General features: G+C 39.3%; 1 protein-coding gene across 1 annotated transcript; it reads left to right on the top strand.

The window, feature by feature from the left end:
- Nucleotides 1-6,622: 6,622 nt before the first annotated feature.
- On the top strand, nucleotides 6,623-22,490 carry LOC114636218 (zinc finger protein 728-like). Its single transcript, XM_028784426.1, has 5 exons — nucleotides 6,623-6,633; nucleotides 16,426-16,552; nucleotides 17,011-17,106; nucleotides 19,088-20,767; nucleotides 22,469-22,490. Exons 1-4 carry the CDS (start codon nucleotides 6,628-6,630, stop codon nucleotides 20,734-20,736), a joined length of 1,878 nt encoding a protein of 625 aa, XP_028640259.1. The 5' UTR covers nucleotides 6,623-6,627; the 3' UTR covers nucleotides 20,737-20,767; nucleotides 22,469-22,490.
- Nucleotides 22,491-23,598: the final 1,108 nt, after the last annotated feature.

Below are 23,598 nucleotides of genomic sequence, written 5' to 3'. Positions count from 1 at the left end.
TAGTCAAAACTCTAACAATAATGAAATGATTATAATACCGTATTCTGTGGACTTCTGAAGTTTTTGAAGACTGTCTTTATAAAGTATATCTGAACTGTTAAACCTTGACTACTCTTAATTATTTCTATTTGAATAATATTGAAAACACTACATTATAGTTAAATCAGAATCTGATAGAACCTTGAGTTTAATATCTGGTCCTTGTGTTACTTACTCATCCTAAACTGTTTGTAATAGAAGCTAAAGAAAGATTGGGACAAAGCCTTGTATTCTTAAATGAGTTCCATAGGCACAATGCCTATCTAAGAGTAACAACATTAATTTCAATTTTTTGTATCAATATACAAAGATTCATACCAATAAAAACTTTAAATCTTTTCTAATATATAAATGTGAACCAATGTAAGAAATTATAAATTCACTTTTGTAACAATTATAAAGAATTCTACCAATGTAAGATTATGGCTATGCAATGTTTTGTTTACAAATAAATTTAGTAATACATTCCATATATTTCCTCCCTGTGCATAATAATGACCATTTCCAAATGGTCCCTTAAAGTGACAACCTATCTGCAATTTATAAAATAACTATAACCAGATACTAAGATTTAAGGGATTGAGATGGCGATTCTCCACAACTTCTTCCTTCTCAATAGAGGTGACAAAAATTTTCTAAAGGGGCAATGAGGGGTAGGAAAATTAGAAAAATTGGTTAGACATAAGAAAGCTAGCTTTAGAATGTAAAAGCTAGCTTTAGAGTTTAGTTATCAAGTCTCTATGCTTAGAAGGCTCAGGACCTCTGACTAGATCTGTCTGGAAGACTGGATGACCCAAGTCCAATCAGAATCAACAGCTATTCCTGATGCTGTTTTGGGAGGCATGTAGCTGGAATAGCAGTTCATTTCAGCATCCTCATGGGTTAATCTTGTCAGAGCTATAAATTTTGTAATATATGAATCTTGCAACCAAAGTTTTAGTACTATTAAGATATTTGTATGGATGGTGCAAGGGGCACAGATCAGTAAAGGATGAATTTTTCTTCCTGGTTTGAGCAGGTGAAAGACAACTATCCATTTATGAGATAATTTAATCAGTATCTAATTGTAATAAATCTTCATTCATGCCATGTGAAGGATGGCATGATGAATCTTAAGGATTCCATAACCAACAAAATGTATTGTCTTAATTTTAGTTGAAGATTTGGCTAGAGATATTTCTATGTCTAAGCCAGTTAAAGGACTGTTCCTATGTGGAGGAATCAGCAAATCAAGTTACCTGTCCACTTTGATTCTTCTGAATGTTTCTTGCCTGTAGCCAAGACCTTCATGAGTCTTCCCCTAACATATCTGAACATATCCAGCTGGAAGGGGTCCAAAGCCTTTTCTTCTTTCTATTAAAACAAGGCAGAGCCTATCTTGCCAAAATAGCACGTTTTTGGTTCAGTAACCCCAAATCGTCAAAGATATTGATTGATCCCATTGAGCAGCCTCCTTTTCTTCCTTCTTGTGCTATTATGGTGTCTCTCCCAAAGGATTTTTAATATCATAACCACCAAACTTATAACCACATCACTCAGACAATTAAAACAATATAAAGCAATGAAAGCAATCTAAACAAATATTATTATCCATTGAGACAGTGCTCCCCCAGTATCTCCTGCTTTATTCTTACAGGAGATCAAGGTCTAAGTTTTTATTATATGTCTGAGATAAGGTTATTCCCCCATCCCCTGTTCTTAATCTATGATTTAAGGTAAACTGCTTCAATTTATTGTTTCATCTCTCTATACTTAAATTCTCCCCTCTGTGGAATTAATAACCTTTCTTAGTTAACATCCTATCCTTTCCTATGTATTTAACTTCAATTAAATTCCCTTCTATATTTCTGTATGAGCCTATTTTAGACTATTAATTCGTCTTACCAGGCTAAGCAAACCCAGAATTCCCATGTAGACCATGTTCAAAAGAACCCAAATGCTGCACTGAAATACACTTTTTCTAATTTCTTTTCATGTATTTTTCTCATTCATTTATTGATATTAACAGCCCTGTAGGGGTGTGTGTGTTTATATGTGTGTATATATGTACATGTATATGTGCATATATATGTCCTTTTTTCTATAGAAATTGAATTAACATCCTTTTCTATGTATTTGACTTCAATTAAATTCCCTTCTAATTAACGTATGAGCCCATTTTATTAATTTTTCATACCAGGCTAAGCAATTCCAGCATTTTTGTGTAGACCACACTCAAAAGCAGAGACTAGTAGATCTCTATATGTTAGTTGTTTTCTAAGTTCTAGAGTTTCAGTGAAAAAGGGTGTGGTTGCACAGGCCTTTAATCCCATGAGTCAGCAAAAAAACCTCACAGAGGTCTACTAATTTAGTTTGTTTGAACACTAGAAAAATAAAATACCATGTTAACAGATTATTATGCAAATCACTCTACATGGTAACTACAAATGCAGTTTCGTTGATACCATATAGGAAGAGCTACAACAGGCAAATGAGCTCCCTGTAAATGGGCCACCATCCTGCTCATCTATCCTGGCGAGCTCTGGTACTGCATGACCTCAGAGATATTGTCCCTGGGTTGCTTCTTGCTACTGATGTGCTTTGTCATGTTTTTCATTTCCATCTCCTCATTTATTTGGCTTGGTGTGAGTGGACACTGTAGGAGATTTTCACTGCGTATAACTCGTGATTACTTCATAGCTGATACTCCACTCTGTTGGCCAAGTTTCTTGCGGATCAACATGAAGATGAAAGTTCTTGAGATAACGCTGTCTAGATGAACTAATGGCTTTATGGAATTTCTGACTTTTTTTCCATAATTATGAATAACATACTTATTGGCGAATTAGCAATTAGAGATTATTAATAGAGCAGAATTTACTCCATCTGTATTCACCCATTGGCTTCTAACACAAATATTTTCTATATGTGGAGAAAAAATACCATCACATTCCACTCTCTGGCCCCCAAAGACTTGTTCAACCACATGACCAAGCCCGCTCAGTCAGTCAACAGGTTCTCCAGCGCAGGAGTGAGGATTAAAAGAAAAGACACGGTTAGACAAAATTGCAGCATGACCCCAGCCAGTTCTGAGGCTGAAGGCGGGTTCCTTTAATTCGACTTTTCTTTTAAACCCTTTTAATTACATACAAGTATTTAGGTCAGTTCTAGGTTTGAGGAACCAACATTACAATAGAAACAGTCAAGGAACAAACAAGGCAATATACAGAGTCCCGTGATCACCCCGTGATCACTCTCAGGATCGCTGGTTCTAAGGGCTCATCAGGGTGACAAAGTATCTGAGCCTACTTCCCAGTACCTAGCCCACAGTCATATTCATGGCTGAGGCTTACCTCTTTGTTTTAGCCTAAGACTAGCATTCCTGACTGAATTTACTTCTCTGTTTTAGCCTAAAAATAGACTCCTGCCTGAACTTACTTCCTTGTCATGGCCCACAGTCAGATTCTTGTCTAAAGCCCAATTCCTTGTCCTTGGCCAATGTGAGATTCCTGCCAAGCAGCCCCAATGGCTTCCCACAACCACATGAGTCTCTGGGTCCATATCTAGCTATAGCATAATTTAATAAGTACATTTAGTCCAATTTCTAAAGTCCCCATAGTCTTTACCTGTATCAACAATGTCAAAAGTCCAAAGTTCAAAGTCTCTTCTGATATCCATCTGATCATCTAACTGTAATCCCTGAATCAAGATAAGAAACCAGCTGGACAAACTCCAAACTCTGCGTCTCCGTATCTGATATCAAAGCAGTTTTCAGATCTCCAACTCCTTTTTCATCTTTGTTGACTGCAACAAACATGTTTTCCTGGGCTGGTTCCACTCCCTGTTAGCAGCATTCCTCAGGAGATATGCTATGGGGGTGGCATCTAGAAAATCTTCTGGTTTCCAAGGCAACTTCAATGTTACAGCTTCTTGTTTCAGTGTCTGAGATCCACACATGACCTTCTGGGTTCCTCCAACCGGTTGACATCACTTCTCCAGCTCTGCCTTCTGTACCATTCTAAGCTCAGGGTGATCCACTCCACTGTTGTTCAGTGTTCTTGTTCATCCATCGCATGGTACTTGCATCTCAAATACACTGGGGTCTTCCACTGCAACTAGGCTTCCAAATAGCCTCTCATAGGATCTCTTCATGGTGCCAAGCCTCAACTCCTTTTCCTGATCACTTCATTCTTGGTACATCAACTACAACTGAGGCTGCCCCTTCACCAATGTCCTTCCCTGGCCTCGCACAGTGTCAAGCCTCAGCTGTTCTTCATAACCCCTTAATACCTTCAAAACCAGTACCACCTGGGTGACTCTTACATATTACCAAGTACAGCTGCAGCACAACGTACAACCTTGGCTATCTCTGGAACACAGCTTCTTTGTGCGTTCAGAAAATACTTCCCAGAAGATTTCACCTCAGTAATGTTGTTGGTCTCTTTCCAATCACCACTAACTTCTTAGCTTCAGATAACCAGCATCAACTGTCCCAGTAGTATCTTCTGTGTTTCACTCTATAGCCAGAGCCACATGGCTGAAGCTGCCATGTTCTACTGTTTGCTGACACTGGAACATAGCTGTCCTTATGCTATTACCAGGTTTCTATTTTCCAACTCCCTCACTGCCTAAGCTTGGCTTTCCTGGAACTTGCTCTGTAGATTGACCTTGAGCTCAGAGATCTGCATGGCTCTGTCTCCTGTAATGCTGGGACTAAAGGTGTGTAGTACCATGCCTGGATTTAAACTTTTCTTCACCTACAACCTGCTTTGTCTTAGGATAGCCATGGACTCAGAGATCTTTTTGTCTTCAGGGATTAAAAGTACGTACCACCATGCCTGGATCTAAACTTAGCTGGATAGGCTCTTGCCCCAAAATCCTTTAATCTGTTATCTCTCAGAACATAGGATTCAGCTCCATTTCACTTCCTGGTGCCTCTTAAAGACTTGAAGCATATATTTTATATTTTTCCTTTCCAAGCTTGCTAAGCTCCTGTAAAATGCTCTTCATCAGACTTAACCAGAGAACAAAGTCTCTGCTGGGCTTTTTTGAGACTTCTTTTGTCAATGCAATTAATATAAGTCTCTTTACCCTAGACTCAGGTAGTCTTGTCAGGCAACTGCAAAAAGCAGCCACTTTCTTCACCAAAATGCTACAACAGTCTCTAGGCCATACACTGAAATTCTCCTCTGAAACCTCTTGGGCCAGGTTTGCATAGTTCGAAATCAATCTCAGTAACAAAGTCTTCCACATTCCTACTAGGATAGCCCCTTAAGCCCCATTTAAAGCATTCCACTGTTCCCAAATTGAAACTCCCCAAATCCACACTCTTCCAGACAGAAGTGTGATCAGGCCTATCACAGCAATAGCCCACTCCCTGGTTCCAACTTCTTAGTTAGGGTTTTACTGCTGTGAACAGACACCATGACCAAGGCAAGTCTGGTAAAGGACAACATTTAATTGGGGCTGGCTTATAGGTTCAAAGATACACTTCATTTTCATCAAAGAGGGAACATGGCAGCGTCCAGGCAGGCATGGTGCAGGAGGAGCTGAGAGTTCTACATCTTCATCTGAAGGCTGCTAGCAGAATACTGCTCCTGGACAGCTAGGAATGGGGTTTTGTAACGTTGACTCAAGCAGGAACTGCACAAGAATAAACCTTCCAAAGAAGAGATGGGAATTCTCAATACTTCATGGTTCCAGTGTAACTTCTTTAATACACTGACCACATTTGACAGTACTATGAACATATTTCTGATACCTTTGTATTCAACAAGGAATCATCTCGGTGTTCTGCTTAGGAGTAATGTCAGAAGTTCAAGGCAGACACCATTGACGTTCAAATATTGTCAAATATGAACGGTGATGGGATTAGCAGAGAGTCAGGAAATTTAATAAGGAACATCAAACCTAACACAGACAGAAATCCTATAGTGGACGACTGATCAAGACTCAGGACACACACCATTGCGATTCCAGGAGCTCTGCCCCTCCTATTGGGAGACACAGAGGAGGGAAGTCTGTGCTCAGAGAACACCTGTGGTTACTGGCTTTGAACTCTAAGTCTTGTGTCTTAAGCACCTGAGATGACAGGCAGGGTCACCAAGGATGGTTTCTAGAGCATCTTAAAGAGATGATGCTCAGTCCTAAATTAACTTTTGCTTCCACATTTTTCAGTAAAGCAAGTCATGAATTTTCCATGTGCTACTGAGATACTTTAAATTCCTTTAAAACCACAGCGTTCTAGCAGAAATAACTAGGAAATCTGGTAAACATCACTGTGAAAGGCTCGACTCATGGGGTAATATCGCGTGCTGCGAACATGGGACTTTTAAAAAGTCCAAATGCCCGCGGCTGCCCATTCGCAGAAGCTTGTTTCTTCCCAACTTAACCTATTCAAGTTGGGCAGGAATCCAGGCAGTGGACAAACCAGTTCTGTGGGTTCCTGGAAGTTCTTTGCTCTGACTTGTGGGAAATGTAGTCCCGACTACGATGACATCACCAAAAGACTGGCTGTGGGTATCAAACTTCCGCGTGTGATTTTCAAACTTAAGCTTCTCCCCAAAGTTAGGGGACTGTCCTGTAGAGAGCTGCGTTTGGATCTCTGACATGGAGGTTGGTGCAGGTAACAGCGCCACCTTGCAGATCTGAGGGACTGTGCAGGGCATATGGTCGGGCGCGGAAGGAGCTTACTTGGGCTTGCTGTGAGACAGAGGAAGCTGCTGACCTGCAGGTGCTGTGCTCACCTAGGCTGGGCCACCGCCCCCAGGCACAGGTTTGAAGGGAAGAAGGTTGGAAACAACAGGATGGCAAGAGCAGGCTGGGTCTGCTGCCTGCCTGTGCCTGAGATGCTGAAGGGAGCGCACTCATCTTTACTGGGGAAACGTGCTCTGCTGAGCTGACCTGTGCTTACAATGGATGTAGTCAGTTTCTCAGGACATACAGAATATGCAGACATCTAGTGCCTACTAAACTTTATGTCCTGTCTACTACTCCAGTTTGAGCTCACAAATCCTCCTAAAGTTCCTAGTGTCCAGGAACAGAGTCCTGTGGGGGTGATTGTCGTGTGGGGTGTTAGTTCCTTTTCCTTTGGAATGAATTGTTAGATTTATGGATGCCTCGGTTTGAATAAGAATTCTGAATGTACAATCCTGTCACCTGAATCATCACAATACATGGCGATTGTATAATAATCTTGTAACTGGTATGAACCAGTATTTGCACAATCCAAATTACTATGGAATTTGCCCTTCTGCTTAAGAATCACTAGACAATAATATCCCCAACAATTTTTAGTATGTGTTCTGTCTAAAATTTGGACTCCTTTTCAGATACAAAAGATGACTTGGTGCAATGAGAGAAATGGAACTCGTGATCTCTGGGAGGGGCTGGAATGTCTCTGAAAGGGAAGGGAGATGGCCCTCCTCTGGTCACATGATTGTCTTGTCTGTTCACATTATCAGCAATGTCTAAATTCCCTTAAAAAACTCTGTCCCTGTATCTGGCATCCAGCTTCACTGTTGCTCCCTGAATATTTCTAGAATGGTTTTCCCATGTTTTCATGAGTTTGTAAGAAAACTTCAGAAAGCTCTGGCACACTTGGGATCTTACGATTTTCACAAAGGTTCCTGTCCATTCAAAATGCACAGTTCTCCTCTTAAAGGGCTAAGAGAGAATTTAGTCCGGAGATTTTCTAGAGGTCATTATCTGAGAATAGAGATTTAGTTTCATCTAAAGTCTGGGCTTCAACACAAGGCAGTTTCATGGTTTTACAGAATAAAGAATGTCTTTAAACAAGGAAAATTTAAAGTACACTGGTGTGTGTCTCATAAAGGGAAGTACTAAAAGACATGGGAGAAAATACCACCTGATGAGATTATGGCTTTTGGACTGATAGAATCTCAGGTTCTGCCAAGCCTGTGGATTTGAGGTTTTAAATCTGTCACAAGTTGTTTGGTCTAATACAGTGTGAGGTAAGGACTGTCCCTGAAGAGAAAACCAGCAAAGGTAAGACAGCTCCCCCTGAACCTGCAAAATTGCAGGCTCTGCCCCTCAATGAACTTCTGCATGGGCCATCAGTCTCTGCGCACACAGACTCCTTCCAAGAGTTTTGCATTCACAGTTAGACAGGAAGTTGTGGTTTTTCCATTTTCAGGATTTCTGCTCCAGAAACCTTCCCCCCATCTCAGGTGATTTTGCTTATATTGTCACTCTTCAGTCAAACCAAGTGTTAGTGAGCTGGAACCTGGCTTATGGCATTCAAGTCTACTCTCAGGGAGCATGGGCTTCAGACCACCTTGTTCTGTGTTCTAGGATTTTAATGAGTTTCTAACCATACATAGGATAATAGACATTTCTTAGTTAACTCTGCTAATCTGTAGAAAAACTACAACAGTATATAAAATCAGAATCACATGCTGCCTTATGCTTCAAAACATGTTCCTTACAGTATAGAGAGGGTACAGCGGCGTGCTTGTACATAATTTATGGGCACCTTATATTCGTATGTATTTTTACTTAAACAGCTCTATGACAGAAGAGTGAACTTATGCCTTTTCTATGACTCACTTCTGTCATCTCTGGCTTTGGGGGAGGAGTCAGGAATCCTAGGGCTCAAAATCATCCCCTCCTTTATAGCCAACTCACTGTGAGCCTAGGCCACATGATACCTGTGCTCTACAAAGATTCTTAAAACATAATTTTTGTTTTTCCACATAGTAATTATTTCTGGTTGGTCTCAGTCCTGAGCACCAAGGACCTGACAGAAATCCATCCATTGACATCTTCTAATTATGAAGATTTACAAATGTGCTTTAAGAAGTTCTGTTGAATGTATTTAAATCTTAAATCCAAATTTTCACTAGCTTCCTTCTATGACTAGTGTTGGGGATTAGAAACTTGACTGCATCTACTCTGTGGGGAAGGATCCCTCTCTGCCTGGCTTGACTGTTCCTCTGTGTTTGCAGGGAATGTTAGTTGTCTTTGCATACTCTTTTTTGTTATTTTCTGACATCACCTCATGGTGGTTTCCTCTGATTTTACATGAATTTTTTCAGAACAGCATTCTGGCTCTACAGATGGAAAATGACAATCACCACATCTACCACTGTCCTTCACAGGTGGCATCACCACCATCCAGAGAGTAAACTGTCAAGGTGGGATTCCTTCCTCTTCCTCAGAGAGGACTCCAGTCTCCTATGCTGTGCAGTCCTGCCCTTTTCCTCACAGGCTCTTTTCATTTCATTCTAATATTACTGTGATTGATGGTTTGAATGAAGTATTCACTAATTTTAACAGACTGACACTATTTCTCTTTTCTGGAGCCTGTTTCCTCTCCTGGTACTACAATACTTCCCCCAACCCTTCCACGAGACTCCCTGAGCTCATACACAGCTCATACTAATATTTGGCTATAGTTCTCTGCATCTTTGTCCATCAGATGCTGGTATGTACCATGTTCCTGTAAGCAAGACTAACAGAGTATTATTATGTTAGGCATTGCTTCTTGCCCATGAAAAGGGTCTCAGGTTGAAGGTAATCAGGGGTTAGCCATTCCCTCAGTCTCTGCTCCTTTTTTCCCCTGCACTTCTTGTAGGTAGGACAAACTTTGTGTCTAAGGTTTTGTCCACAGATTTGTGTCCTTATATCTTCAATTGGAGCCCTACCTGACTACAGGAGGAAGCCACCTTAGTTTCCATATTCCCCACTGCTAGGAACTCAGCCAGAGTCACCCTCATAGACTCCATGGAGCCTCTTGCATCCCTGCTCTCAGATTGATCCCAGAGATAACCCATCCCCTGCCCAGCATCAAATTCCTTGCACTCTACTGGCCCTCTCTCCCAGGCTCTCCCTACACCTGATCCCCTATCATGCATGGCCCTTGCATCGCCTTCCCCACCCACCTCCTTCCCTCCATCCACTCCTGATGACTCCTTTATTTCCCCTTCTGTGTGAGATCCAAGCATCCTCCCTTTAACCCTCATTATTTGGCTTCTTTGGATCTGTGAATTACAGCATGGGTATCCTGTACTTTATGACTAACATCCACTTATAAGTGAGTACATACCATGCATGTCCTTTTGGGTCTGGGTTACCTTTCTAGTTCCATCCATTTGCTTGCAAATTTCATGATGTCCTTGTTTTGTTCATCTCTTGTGAGATATCTTGATTGTTTGCAGTTATGCCTATTATGAGTAAAGCTGCTATGAACATAGTTGAGCAACTGTCCTTGTGACCTAGGAAGTAACTTTATGGTGCTATCAGAAGTTAGAATATTTTTTCAAACTGGTCACAGCTGTCTTGGAACATGTAATTGCCCTTCTCTTATATTCCAAGAGTGGGCCACTTACCATTTCAAGGATGTTTGGTCCTTGTTCCCTTCAAGGACAGCCATCTGCAGGGTACACAGAGGCAGGTGTATGTTGTCTTTTGTCTGTTCCCAAAGCTGGCATTTGCTGCACACACACACCCCCAGGGGGGGCATTGTTAGGAGAAAGAAATGCCACCACGAAAAGGGGAATTGCAATATCCAGGCACCAGGCTGGGCTCTCTGTTTACCCTCTGTGAAATGCAGGAGGCATCTCTGCTGGGAAAGGAGGAAGAGTAGGGGAGCGCTAACTGCCTGAGCAGCTGGAGAGTGCAGAGGCGGGTTTCCTGCATCTCTTCACGCCACAATTTCCTTTCTACTAGATTTAGTGTATCTGGTTTTCTGTTGAGGTCTTTGAATCACTTGGTCATGAGTTTTGTGCAGGGTGATAAATATGTATCTTTTGCATTCTTCTACATGCTGATATCCAGTTAGACCAGCACCATTTTTTTTTTGAAGATACTTTTTTCCAGTGTATGGTTTGGGGTTCTTTGTCAGAAATCCACTGTCCATAGGTGTGTAGGTTTATTTCTGGCTCTTCTTTTTCATTCTGTTGATCAGCCTGTCTGTTTCTACACCAATACCATGCAGTTTTTATTACTTTTGCTTTGTAGTATATCATGAAATCAGGGATGATGACACTTCTAGTTGTTGTTTTATTGTACAGAGATTTTTCTTTTGTCATTTGTAGTTGAGAGTGGTTCCTTCGAGGTCTGTTAAGAATTATGTGGGAATTTTGATGGGAAGTGCATTGAATCTGTAGATTGCTTTTGATAAAATGACCATTTTTTTTTCTATGTTAATTCTACTTATCCATGAGTATGGGAGATCTTTTTGTCTTTTGATATCTTCTTCAAATTCTTTCATTAGACATGTGAAGTCCTTGTCATACAGGTCTTTCACTTGCATGATTACAGTTATACCAAGATATTTTGTATTATTTGTGGATATCATTAAGGTGGTGGTTTCCCTGGGAAACATTCCCAATTTCCCATTTCTTCCTCAATGCATATTTTCTTTGTATAAAAGAGGCCTACTGATTTATTTTTTTAATCAATTTTGAATCCAGCCAGTTTGCTCAAGGTGTTTATCAGCTCTTGGAGTTCTCTGATAGAATTTTTGTGGTCACTTATGTATATAACCATATTATCTGCAAATAGCCATGCTTTGACTTTTTCTTTTCCAAATTATATACTTTTGATCTTCTTTAGTTGTATTATTGCACTGGCTAGAACTTCAAGTACTATTTTGAAAAGATACAGAGAGAGTGGACAGCCTTGTTCCTGATTTTAGTGGGACTGCTTTAAATTTCTTTCCATTTATTTGATGTTGTTTATTGGGTTACTGTGTATTGCTTTTATTGTGTTTACATATGTGCCCTGTATCCCTGATTTCTCTAAGACTTTTAACATGAAGGGGTTTTGGAGTTTTTTCAAATGTTTTTTCAGCATCTAAGCAGATTGTCATGTTATTTTTGGTTTTCTCAGTTTATTTATATGTTGTATTAAGTTGATGGATTTTTGTATATTGAACCACCCCTGCATCCTTGAGATGAAGACCAAAGACTACTTGATCATGGTGGATGCTGTTTCATATGTGTTCTTGGATTTGACTTGTGAGGTTTTTTTTTGTTTGTTTGTTTGTTTTTGTTTTTTTTTTGAGACAGGGTTTCTCTGTGTAGCTCTGGCTGTCCTGGAACTAACTCTGTAGACCAGGCTAGCCTCGAACTCCCAAACTCAGAAATCCGCCTGCCTCTGCCTCCCAAGTGCTGGGATTAATGGTTGACTTGTGAGTATTTTGCATCAATGTTCATAAGGAGAAGTGGCGTGAAATTCTCTTTCTTTGTAGAGAGTCTTTCTTTGGTTTAGGTATCATAGTGACCACTGCTGAGTTCGCCCAGAGTGGCTGCAAGTTGGTAGGGAGCTAGGGTAAGAGTTCCAAGGTTCCTTCAAAAATCCATATATATATATATATATATATATATATATATATATATATCCACAGAATTTATTTATTTTAGCTGGAAAACTTTTTATTACAATTTTAATCTCCCTATTCTTTTGAATCCATTTAGGTTGCTAACTTCTTCCTCATGAATTTTTTTTTATCTATGTGTAAAACATACGTAGGAATGAAATCACAAGAAAACTCTTGGACCTGTTAAAGGCTCTCCTGCAGGTGAAAAATTATAGCTGTAATTGCACAAAACTATGAGAAAGACCACAGACAAATGAGTGAGTGATTCGTTGAAGAAATTTGTGAAGAACAAGAACAAACATAATTCTAATCCTGTCAGTGGCAAATAATTTTAAAAAGAATGACAAGAGAAATAATTGAAAGTAACTTACAGAAAAAGATTGAAATGAACAACAAATTCATATCAGGTTCATTAAGAAGATAAACAAGATTGAGGGACACAAGATATAGCTAACCAGCAGAAACAGGATCCAAATGATCAGATTCAGAAATGTACAGGGAGATATTACAATAGATACCAAAAATATTCAGACTATCATAAAGGGAATATTTTGCAAACCTATCTGGTTTAATTGGAAAATCTAAAAAACACCACTCATCTCTCCTTCTTGTAGACATCATAAAGATGGATTTATTTCTTTCTTTCTTTCTTTCTTTCTTTCTTTCTTTCTTTCTTTCTTTCTTTCTTTCTTTCTTTTTTGGTTTTTCTCGAGACAGGGTTTCTCTGTGTAGCCCTAACTATCCTGGAAGTCACTCTGTAGACCAGGCAATGATTTTCCTGAGATTATCTTGAGAGACAGGAGATCCCCCAAAAACATCCCTCCCTGGGTTGTAGCAGACAAGTAAGGTTAAGGAAGGTCAGCTGTATTTACGTAGGAATCTTGTTTTTAAAAGCAAGACTCTATCAGATGGGACAGGACATCATTATTTCAGGTATAAAAAGACTAGTGCAACATATTGTGTGACCAAGCTTCTTGCGCTATAAGACTGACTGACCTATATCAGCAACATTTCTGGCTGAGATCGCTAGAACTGCTTCACTCTGTTTGGTGGTAAAGCAGAACAGCTCTCAGGTTAAGGTGATCTTGCCAACTTAACCCCTCTTTCAGTAAACAAATGTCTGAAAGATTAACCTGTGTCTACTTTGGAAAACAGTTTGATCAAGGAGCATCCACAGGAGAGAAAGGTGGACTTTGTGCCTCATTCCCAAGCCCCTCATTCTGCTTCTATAAATGGTTCCATTCTTCTTTCCTCTCTGTTTTTATATTCCTCAATTCCCCATGAGAGTGAGTCTGTCTTTCAGTGTGTGAGACAATAAATTACAACTGTCTGTCAAGAATCAGACTCCTCTCTCTTCTGTCTTCTGGACCTTCATGCTGCCTCAGGAATCTAACCGATTCAGTCAGATGTTGAATCTAAAGGATTGCAAATCAAGTGAGAGATGCAATTTTTATCCCATTAGCCAGTAATCTATTGAAGAGGAAACCTGCAGGAATATTAATCAATAGTTATTCTTCTTTATTTAGATAAGATGAAGGAATGCTAGGGTACTGATCAACAGTTATTCTTCTTCATTTAGATATGATGAAGGAATCTTAATGTACTAATGCTGTCCTTAATCCAAGGGAATTAAGATCTCCAATAGCAAAGTGTGGAAGGCGTGAACCAGGGATGGAAACTAAAGGAAAAAGCTTAAGGAAGACAAAAGCAATAGCTGGGAACAGGATGTCTTCTATAAACAGTTGACACAAAGATAAGCAAGTTTATTAAAAAGTACACCAGGCGGGCTGGAGAAATGGCTCAGAAGTTAAAAACTCTTACCGCCCTTCCAAAGGTTCGGAGTCCAAATTCCAGCAACCACACAGTGGCTCACAACCATCTGTAATGGAATCCGATGCCCTCTTCTGGTGTGCCTGAAGATAGCTACAGTGTACTTGTCATACATATAAAATAAAAGAAGTTCAGCATGCAGTATTATATTGGTAGATGTAAAATGGCCAAATTCCCCAGAGACCTACACAATATTGGCAATGAGAGCACAGGATAGCTGCCTTAGGGCAGATGAGAACCCCAGTCCCAGGAGACGTGTTGGATCTGCCTGTTTATGCAACCATGACTCCTTCCATGGCACTGCATCCTCGGTCAGATTTGCCTGGCCAAGTCCACTACTGGGTGAAGATGGAGAACTAAAGTTCCCATTGTCCTTTCATGGAGCCTCTGAGACAGTGTTGGCTTGGTATAAGCCCCCACAGTGACTGAACTTCCTACTAAAATTTCTAATTATACTGTGGATAGTATAACTTGATTCTATTTGTCTACAAATTCAGTTATTGTTTGCCCATTGGGTGCTCAAACTCCTGACTCTTTGTGCAGTATCATTTGGATCTCTCTGTGCATGCTCAGGATCCAGCCCTTCCCAAACATATCGTATAGTATAAGTGGATCTTCATTGTATTTGTCATTTGTGATTGTGCATATTTGGGTTGAGAAGTACCTTCACCCTCACCACGGCTCTCTACTGTGAAGAACGTACACAGTGTGTGCTGAATTATAATACAATGAGGGGACACTGACTTTCCGTTTTTCCCACAACTTTACTATTTGTTTATTTTTTTATTGTACTGGCTAGTGTATTGTGCACTTGAAACAAACTATCCTTATGTAAATATAGGAAATGTTAATTTAGGAAATACTCTATAAGATCAGGCTGTGTGCCAGCCTGTAGAGCAATTTCCTAGTGACTGATGGACCATGAAACATACTGATATGCAAAGTGGAACTCTGAGACAGTAGCCCTGCATTCTATCAAGAAGCAGGCTGAGCAAGCCATGGATAGGAAGCCTATGAACAGAACCCCTCCGTTGTCTCTAATCATCTCCTGTCTCCAGGTCCCTGTCCTGTTTAAATCCCTGTCCTGACCTCCTTCAGTAATGAACTGTGCTGTGGAAGTGTAAGCCCAGTAAACCCTTTCCTCGCCAAGCTGATTTTTGGTCACTGGAGTTTCATGGCAGGAATAGAAGCTCTAACTAAGGCATATGTGTGTTTGTATTTTGTTACCATTCATGTCTAAGAGATTGTCTGATCCTCTCTAACTTGAGTTATACACAGTTGTGAGTGGCCATGTAGCATCTAGGAATCAAACGCCATGTCCTTTGGAAGAGTAGTCAGTGCTCTTAATTACTGAGCCATCTGTCTAGTCTTAACACACTGTTTTTAGTTGCCCTCGTTCTCCATTTTATGGTTCTTAAAAGCATTATACCATAGGAGTTTCTAGGACCTTCTGTCATCCACTTGACTTAGAGATGAGTCCTGTGTTGCAAACAGTACCACATCGGGAGTGTTTGGGGATTCTTTCTTACCTATATCAGAAGTGTTTCCAGCTCTCCTCTCACTTAGTGTCACCTTCAGATTTATATGCAGAAGCACATGGTGCCTCTTTGTATTTATGCTATTATTGATGGTCATATTTAGCATAATGTGTAAGTTAATTGTGGTTATGTCTATCCCAGTAAAATTTCCAAATGAACGAAACTCAGACTATGATTCATTTATTTGGCATTTGCTTAATTACTGGAGGATTACTGCTAATCTATTTTTCTGAAGCTAGACTGGCTACATCTTGATCCGTGCTCCCCAAATCCTTGATGTTTGAGAATTATGCCTGCTCCATCAGTCTGTCTGGGGCAGGGGTGGGGCATTTCACTTGGGCATTGCCACTGATCCATCATGACTGTTGGGGACCTGTCCTAACAACTTTCCTTCCCCTCCCTATTACTCCTTATACTCGTTGTGGTCCTTATTTACAAACTCAGCTCAGTCATCAAAGCCCTGCCTACCTCTATCCTCCCCTGTAATTATCTGTTGCTAGTTTTATTTAAGCAATATTTTAAATTGGGGAGCCAGTTTTGCACAAAAATTTCTGGCGAACTCATGGTAATTCACCTGTCTTGAGACAGCCAGATGTTGGGGTACAGAATTTAGCACTTGAATAAATGGACACACCACACCAACCCCAAACAATAATGTCAGATGTTTATACTTTTTATTAATTTTATTTTTTTCAGGAAATGCTGTCATTCTGGGATGTGGTCATTTATTTCTCTGCAGAGGAGTGGGAATACCTGGGTCCTGCTCAGTGGAAACTGTACAGGGATGTGACGTTGGAGAATTACAACAACCTTGTGTTCCTGGGTGAGGAGACCTTCCATGATGAATTCTTAATTAATTGTAAACATAAAAGTGGCTCCCTTTGTACAGTATCTCATGGGAATTTCTACATCCATCAATGAGGTCCATAGGGCTACTTTTAATGAAAATTTAAATTATTCCTGTAGCTTTGCACTATCTCTTCTTGTGTTCATATCACCCCCTAAATGGATTCTTTGTCTTAGAATATAAGTGGTACCCTAAAGAGAAGGTCACACACTTCAGTTGTAAAAGTTCTCTTTGTAACTGAGAGGTGTGAAGCTCAGGACCTACAAATTCCAAGTTTTTCCTCATCATTCTGATGTGCCCATAAGAAAACACATAAAAACTAGTCCTCCATACTTCTATTGTATCTTCTTATTTTTGATATACATAGCCCTGGAGGGACATTTTGTTTCCCATGTGACCACAGTTACAATGTTGTTTCCTTTTCCCACAACCAGGTCTTGCTTCCTCTAAGCCATACCTGGTCAGATTTCTGGAGCAAAGACAAGAGCCTTCAGATGTGAAGAGAGGAGCGGCAGCCACTGTGCACCCAGGTGTGTCAGGAGGAGGGTATCAGAACAGAGTGGGAAACTCTAAGATCTAACTTCAATCCATCGAGACACAGTGTCTTGGTATAAATCATCTATTTTTAAATTTAACATACATTTCTTTTACTTTTTCACCTTACATCCCGCTCACTGTCCCCTTCGTGTTCATCCTCTCCAACAATCCGTCTCCCGTCTGCCATTCCCTTCTCTTCTGAGCAGGTGGATGTTCCCTGGATATACCCCTCCCTGCTACTTCAAGACTCTGCAAGGCTAGGCTCTTCCTCTCCTACTAAGACCAGGCAAGGCAGCCCAGCTTGTAGAATATATCCCACATACAGGCAACAGCTTTTGGGATAGCCCTCTTTCCTGTCGTTCAGGACCCATATGAAGATCAAGCTCCACATCTGCTGCATATGTGCAGGGAGGCCTAAGGTCCCGGCCATGTGTGTGCTTTGATTGGTGGTTCAGACTCAGAGCCCCAAGGATCCAGGTTAGTCGTCCTGTGGAGGTCCTACCCCCTTTGGGTCCCGCAATCTTTCCTCCTCTTCTTCCTTAGGACCCCATGCTCCATCCATTGTTTGGCTCTGGGTGTCTGTATCTGTCTGAGTCAGCTGCTGGGTGGAGCCTATCTTAAGACCACATGATTATTCGCTCCTAAATATTCACTTTTCTGTCTTTTTCTATCAAAGGAGGACATAATCTAACATTCATAATGCTTTGAGTCCCATTAGCTTTGCTTTCTTCTTCCATGAGATTAGCCTGTGTTTCCTATGACAGCCAAAGCTCTGTCATTTGTATGTAATCTTTAACTTGGGTATGTATTGTTTTATAAGATATATGTACATGCATGTTTAAAAGTGACGAGTTATCTCGTCTAGGTCCCAAATGAATGAGACAGAGACTATAAGATTTATTTGATATGCTTTATAACACAATTACTGGGACATTAATAATTGAGTCTAATCCTCTAAGGTAATCTGGCTAGCTCCCAGAAAAGTTCCCATGATATTTTTATTTGAGTACTGGTCTGACTCTCTGAGCTTCAGAGGACTTTCCATGATGTCTGACTGGACCACTTATAGTGAATTCCCCCACACCCCATTCTTCCCTGGGGTAGAAGTCCAGCATATTCTGTCTTCAACCCATCCAGTGACTTCAGCAGAAGTCCAGCATATTCTGTCTTCAACCCATCCAGTGACTTATCAGCCTTTATTGACAAGTTAGAGCATAAATGGGGACTAATATTTACACAAACTTGAGATGGGAGATTCGAAGAATCAACACTACAGTGCCATTTCTGGACAGCACAAACATATATGCCCAGAAAAATCGAGAAGTTGAGTAATACATGGATAATCTTCACAAAATGCACAAAACCATTGTGCCTAAAGATATGCATAAAACTTTTTTCTTGAATCTTTATTTAATGTTTTTAAGCAAAGTCTTCTTCAGTTAGTATTCAACACTTCCAAAAGAAAACTCTATGCTTAGACTATAGATATAATATACATAATTACACATATATAATTATACATAATTATATATATATAATTTAATTTATTCAATTTAATTAATATATATATATATAATTTATTCAAATATTTTCCAAATTAGACTAATTTATACTTTCCTTTTAACTAGCCATGAAGTTTCTGTATTTGTTTAAGGGGCTGATTTTCATTTTCATAATCAAATTATGGATTTTCTTAGTTAATATTATACTTTTGTACATTTTTGATTTTGATTAATATTTCTTTCCTTGTTTTATTTCCATAGTCTTTTAACTTCAAGAAAAGCTATGTAGTTTTCACTTATTCTGTGTTTTAAATTATATTTCACTGAGTACAGATACAGAAAAATGAATGTAGCTTATCATTTGTACAAACACATGCAAGTATGAGTAAATGTTAGTTTTTAAAAAACAATTAGTGTAAATATACAGATTTTTTTCATTATTTTCATTCATCTCTCAACTTTTACTTACCAGGGGGGGAAAGCTATACGTGCAAAGAATGTGGCAAAGTCTTTGAGGCAAAAAAAGTGTTTCGAAATCACCAGATAATTCATTTAGGAGTAAAGTCCTACAAATGTGAAGAGTGTGGCAAGTCCTTCCATTTTTCTTCATTACTTTCTGATCACAAAAGGATTCATACAAGAGAAAAACCCTACAAGTGTGAAATCTGTAGTAAGGCCTTCCATGTTCCATCAAAACTTTTTAAACACAAGATAATTCACACAAGAGAAAAGCTCTACAAATGTGAAGTATGTGGTAAGGCCTTCTACATTCCATTATTACTTTCTAAACACAAGATAATTCATATGGGAAAGAATCCCTACAAGTGTGAAGTGTGTGGCAAGGCCTTTGAATATCCATCAAGACTTTCAAAACATAAGAAAATTCATACAGCAGAGAAACCATACAAGTGTAAAGTATGTGGAAAGGCCTTCCGCTCTCCATCATCACTTTGTGAACACAGGAGAACTCACACAGGAGAGAAACCATACAAGTGTGAAGTATGTGGGAAGGCCTTCTATTATCCATCATTACTTTCAAAACACAAGATAATTCATACAGAAGAAAAACCCTACAAGTGTGAAGTGTGTGGCAAGGCCTTCCATTATCCATCAAGACTTTCCAACCATAAGACAATTCATACCGGAGAGAAGCAATACAAGTGTGAAGTATGTGGCAAGGCTTTTCATGTTCCATCATCACTTTCTGAACACAAGAGAATCCATACAGGAAAGAAACCCTACAAATGTGAAGTATGTGGCAAGGACTTTCGTTGTCCATCATTATTTTCCAACCATAAGAGAATACATACAGGAGAAAAACCCTACAGTTGTGAAGTGTGTGGTAAGGCCTTCCACACTACAACTTTATGTTCTATACACAAGAGAATTCACACAGGAGAGAAACCTTACAAGTGTGAAGTGTGTGGCAAAGCCTTCCATTATTCATCAAGACTTTCCTACCATAAAAAAATTCATACAGAAGAGAAACCTTACAAGTGTGAAGTTTGTGGTAAGGCCTTCCATTATCCATCCATACTTTCTAAACACAAGATAATTCATACAGAAGAGAATCCCTTTAAATGTGAAGTATGTGGCAAAGCCTTCGATTATCCATCAAGACTTTCCAACCATAAGAAAGTTCATACAGAAGAGAAACCATACCAATGTGAAGTATGTGGGAAGGCCTTCCATTATTCATCATTACTTTCTAAACACAAGATAATTCATATAGGAGAAAAACCTTATAAGTGTGAAGTATGTGGCAAGGCCTTCCATTACCCATCAAGACTTTCCAACCATAAAAAAATTCATACAGGAGAGAAACCATACAAGTGTGAAGTATGTGGAAATGTGTTTCGTTTTCCATCATCACTTTCTGAACATAAGAGAATTCACACTGGAGAGAAACCATACCAATGTGAAGTATGTGGAAAGGCCTTCCATTATCCATCATTACTTTCTAAACACAAGAGAATTCACACAGGAGAGAATCCCTACAAGTGTGAAGTATGTGGCAAGGTCTTCAGTTATCCATCAAGACTTTACAAACATAAGAAAATTCATACAAGAGAGAAACCCTACAAATATAATGTATGTGGCCTGGCCTTCCCTTGTCCATAATTACTCTCTGAAAAGAAGAGACTCCATACAGGTGAGAAACCCTAAACTTGTGATGTATCAGTCAAGTCCTTTAGAGCTTTCCAGATTCTTTCTCCTTATTTGATAATTCATTCTGGGGAGAAACCATACAAAGGTGAGGAATTTGGAAAAGCATCTTTTACAAAGTCATACCTATATCTACACAAATTAACTCACAGTGTAGAGAATATTTCCAAATGAAACGAATGAATCAAGATGCTCAACAAATTTAGGAATCATCAAAGAATTAATTCTGAAAAGAAACCATACAAATGTAAAAAATGTGGCAAATACTTTTGAAGTTCCATTCCATGGTCTGATCACAGGATAATTCCTATTACAGATAAATGCTACACATGTGAAGAATGTGGCAAACACTATTACTACCAGTCTTCTGGTCTTGAACAACATCAAAGAATTCATGTATGACAGAAACCACAGAAATGTCAGGAATATGCTGTCTTTAGATTTACTAAAAACTGGGGGAAAACCTCATATTTCATATTACACTGAAATGTCACAAATGTGGAAAATATTGCAAGCCCTTTAATAAGCTTTCTTATATTTCTTAACACAAGGTAGTTCAAACTGGAGTGAAATAGTTCAAATGTTAAAATGTTCATAAAATTGGGGCTGGAGAGATGGCTCAGTGGTTAAAAGCACTGACTGCTCTTCCAGAGGACCTGAGTTCAATTCCCAGCAACCACATGGTGGCTCACAACCATCTGTAATGGGATCTGATGTCCTCTTCTGATGTATCTGAAGATAGCTATTGTGTACTCATATACATAAAATAAATAAATTATTTTTTTAAAAAAATTTCATAAAATCTTAACACTTCTTCAGACCCTAAAAGTGATCAACAGCTTCATGCTGAATAGAAGCCTATAAGTTTGGGGAATGTGGTAAAGGCTTTGGAATCATTCATGCAAGCATGACAAAAAGTGGAGCTGTCAGACTGTGTGGTTGTCCTTCTGCATTCAAGACTGATCTTTCTTTGGTGTTTTTTGTTTCTTCTCTTTTAGAATTGAAACCCTTGTTCTATACCAGGATGTAGAAAAGTAGTCACTTGTTTATATGCTGTAAGAGCTCATGGTTAAGAGATAGTCTTGAGTGTAATATGACACATGGACAGTTTAAGTGTTATAACTTTTATAGTGTTATACTTGTTAAATACTTTGTGAACCTTTCAAGTTGTAGCCTGTTTTACTTATGAGGTGAGGGTAAAGTTGGGGAAAGGGAAGGAATTTTATGGTTTAAAGCTTTTTGCATAGAGCTAGCATGTTGACTTTGGGAAAAACTCAATTGTCAACAAGTCCTACACCCATGTTAGTATTCCCAGTACCCTCAAAATAGAACAAGGTAATTATCTCTGAATGTTGTCATCTGACCTCTGTGTGTGGGCCTACATGCCAACATATTTATATATGTGTACCCAGAAAAAATAAACTTAGATTACATTTTTTGAACTGACTTTGGGTTTCACGTGGACATGAATCAAGAAGTAATGCCTGTATGTCAATTGTTAGCACCACAGAGTTCTCAAATCATTTGAGTTGCAAGCCTCTGCTTGTTGATTTGTATGATTTATCTTGATTAGTTTAATTGATTTCAGAAGGTTTTTGATTGTGATCGGAAGCATCTGTTTGACTGAGACGCTTATTATAAGATAATACCGTGAGAACAACTATTCATCAATCTCCTCTGTTTCCAGAATTTGGAAGTCACATGACCAGCACTTTAAGTTCCTGTTGTCTTACTTTTCTCACCACATGCTGTGTTTGGAATGAGAATTGCCCTCAGGGCTCATAAGTTTGACTGCTTAGTCATCTGGTAATAGCACTGCTGGAAAAAGATTAAGGAGTGTGGCATCATTGGTGTAAGTGTGTAACTGGGGGTCATATTTGACATTTCAAAGGTTCAGACCCAGTATCTCTCTCTTTTACTAACTATGGGTCAATATGTACAATTTTCAGCTACTTCTCCAGCACCATGTCTGTTTGCATTCCACCATGCTCCCTAGCTAGCTATCCACGATAATAAAGGACAAACCTCTGAAGTTGTAAACAAGCTCCACTTAAATGCTTTCTTTTATACAAATTGTCCTGTTTTGGTGTCTCTTCATATCAATTGATCACTGAGTAAGTCTCCATGCTAGACAATGAAAACGAACTATGATCCACATTAAACCCTTCAACTTGAGCTTGTCTGTATATTGTTTCACTGCCATTAGAACACTTACTAAATCTTCATGCCAAATGCAGGTTTCAGTGTGACATTTAATACATATGAATCATGTACTTTTTTTCTTTTCCCATTATTGCCCTCCCTCCTACTCCCTTCTCTGAGTAATGTTTCCTCTCCTCTTTACTTACATGTCTACACACATATCTACATGAACAACACAGGTGTACAGCAAGCAGTGTCCAAAACTATAGAAAGGTTAGTGACTTCTGGCTGCCTGACTGTCACACAGATTCCTCTGTAACACTGGAGAATTTATCTCTTCAACCTATTGGCCCAGAACATCTGACAGTTTTTTTTTGTTTGTTTGTTTTTTGTTCTTTTTGTTTTTTGTTTTGTAAAGCAGCAAATATGAAGGAGTTCTGTCCTGGCAGAGTTTGGCAGTTGATTTTCTTTGTGTCCTGCTTGTCCACAGCTTGCACAACATATGGTCAGAAGTTGAGGCAAGGGCAGTTTCTTGTCCACTGGCAGCTTGTCACATTTGCAGTAAACTCCCTAAGGAGGTTCTTCAATGCTCATCATCATCTTCAAAGGACTCTGTGGGTTTGCCAAGAGCTGGCATTTCTGATTGTCAAAAATTAATAAAACAGCTTTCAATGA

This window comes from Grammomys surdaster, unplaced genomic scaffold (genome assembly GCF_004785775.1).
Source record: "Grammomys surdaster isolate TR1022 unplaced genomic scaffold, NIH_TR_1.0 123012, whole genome shotgun sequence".
Classification (NCBI taxonomy): domain Eukaryota; kingdom Metazoa; phylum Chordata; class Mammalia; order Rodentia; family Muridae; genus Grammomys; species Grammomys surdaster.
This window is presented reverse-complemented; position numbering and strand designations above follow the sequence as displayed.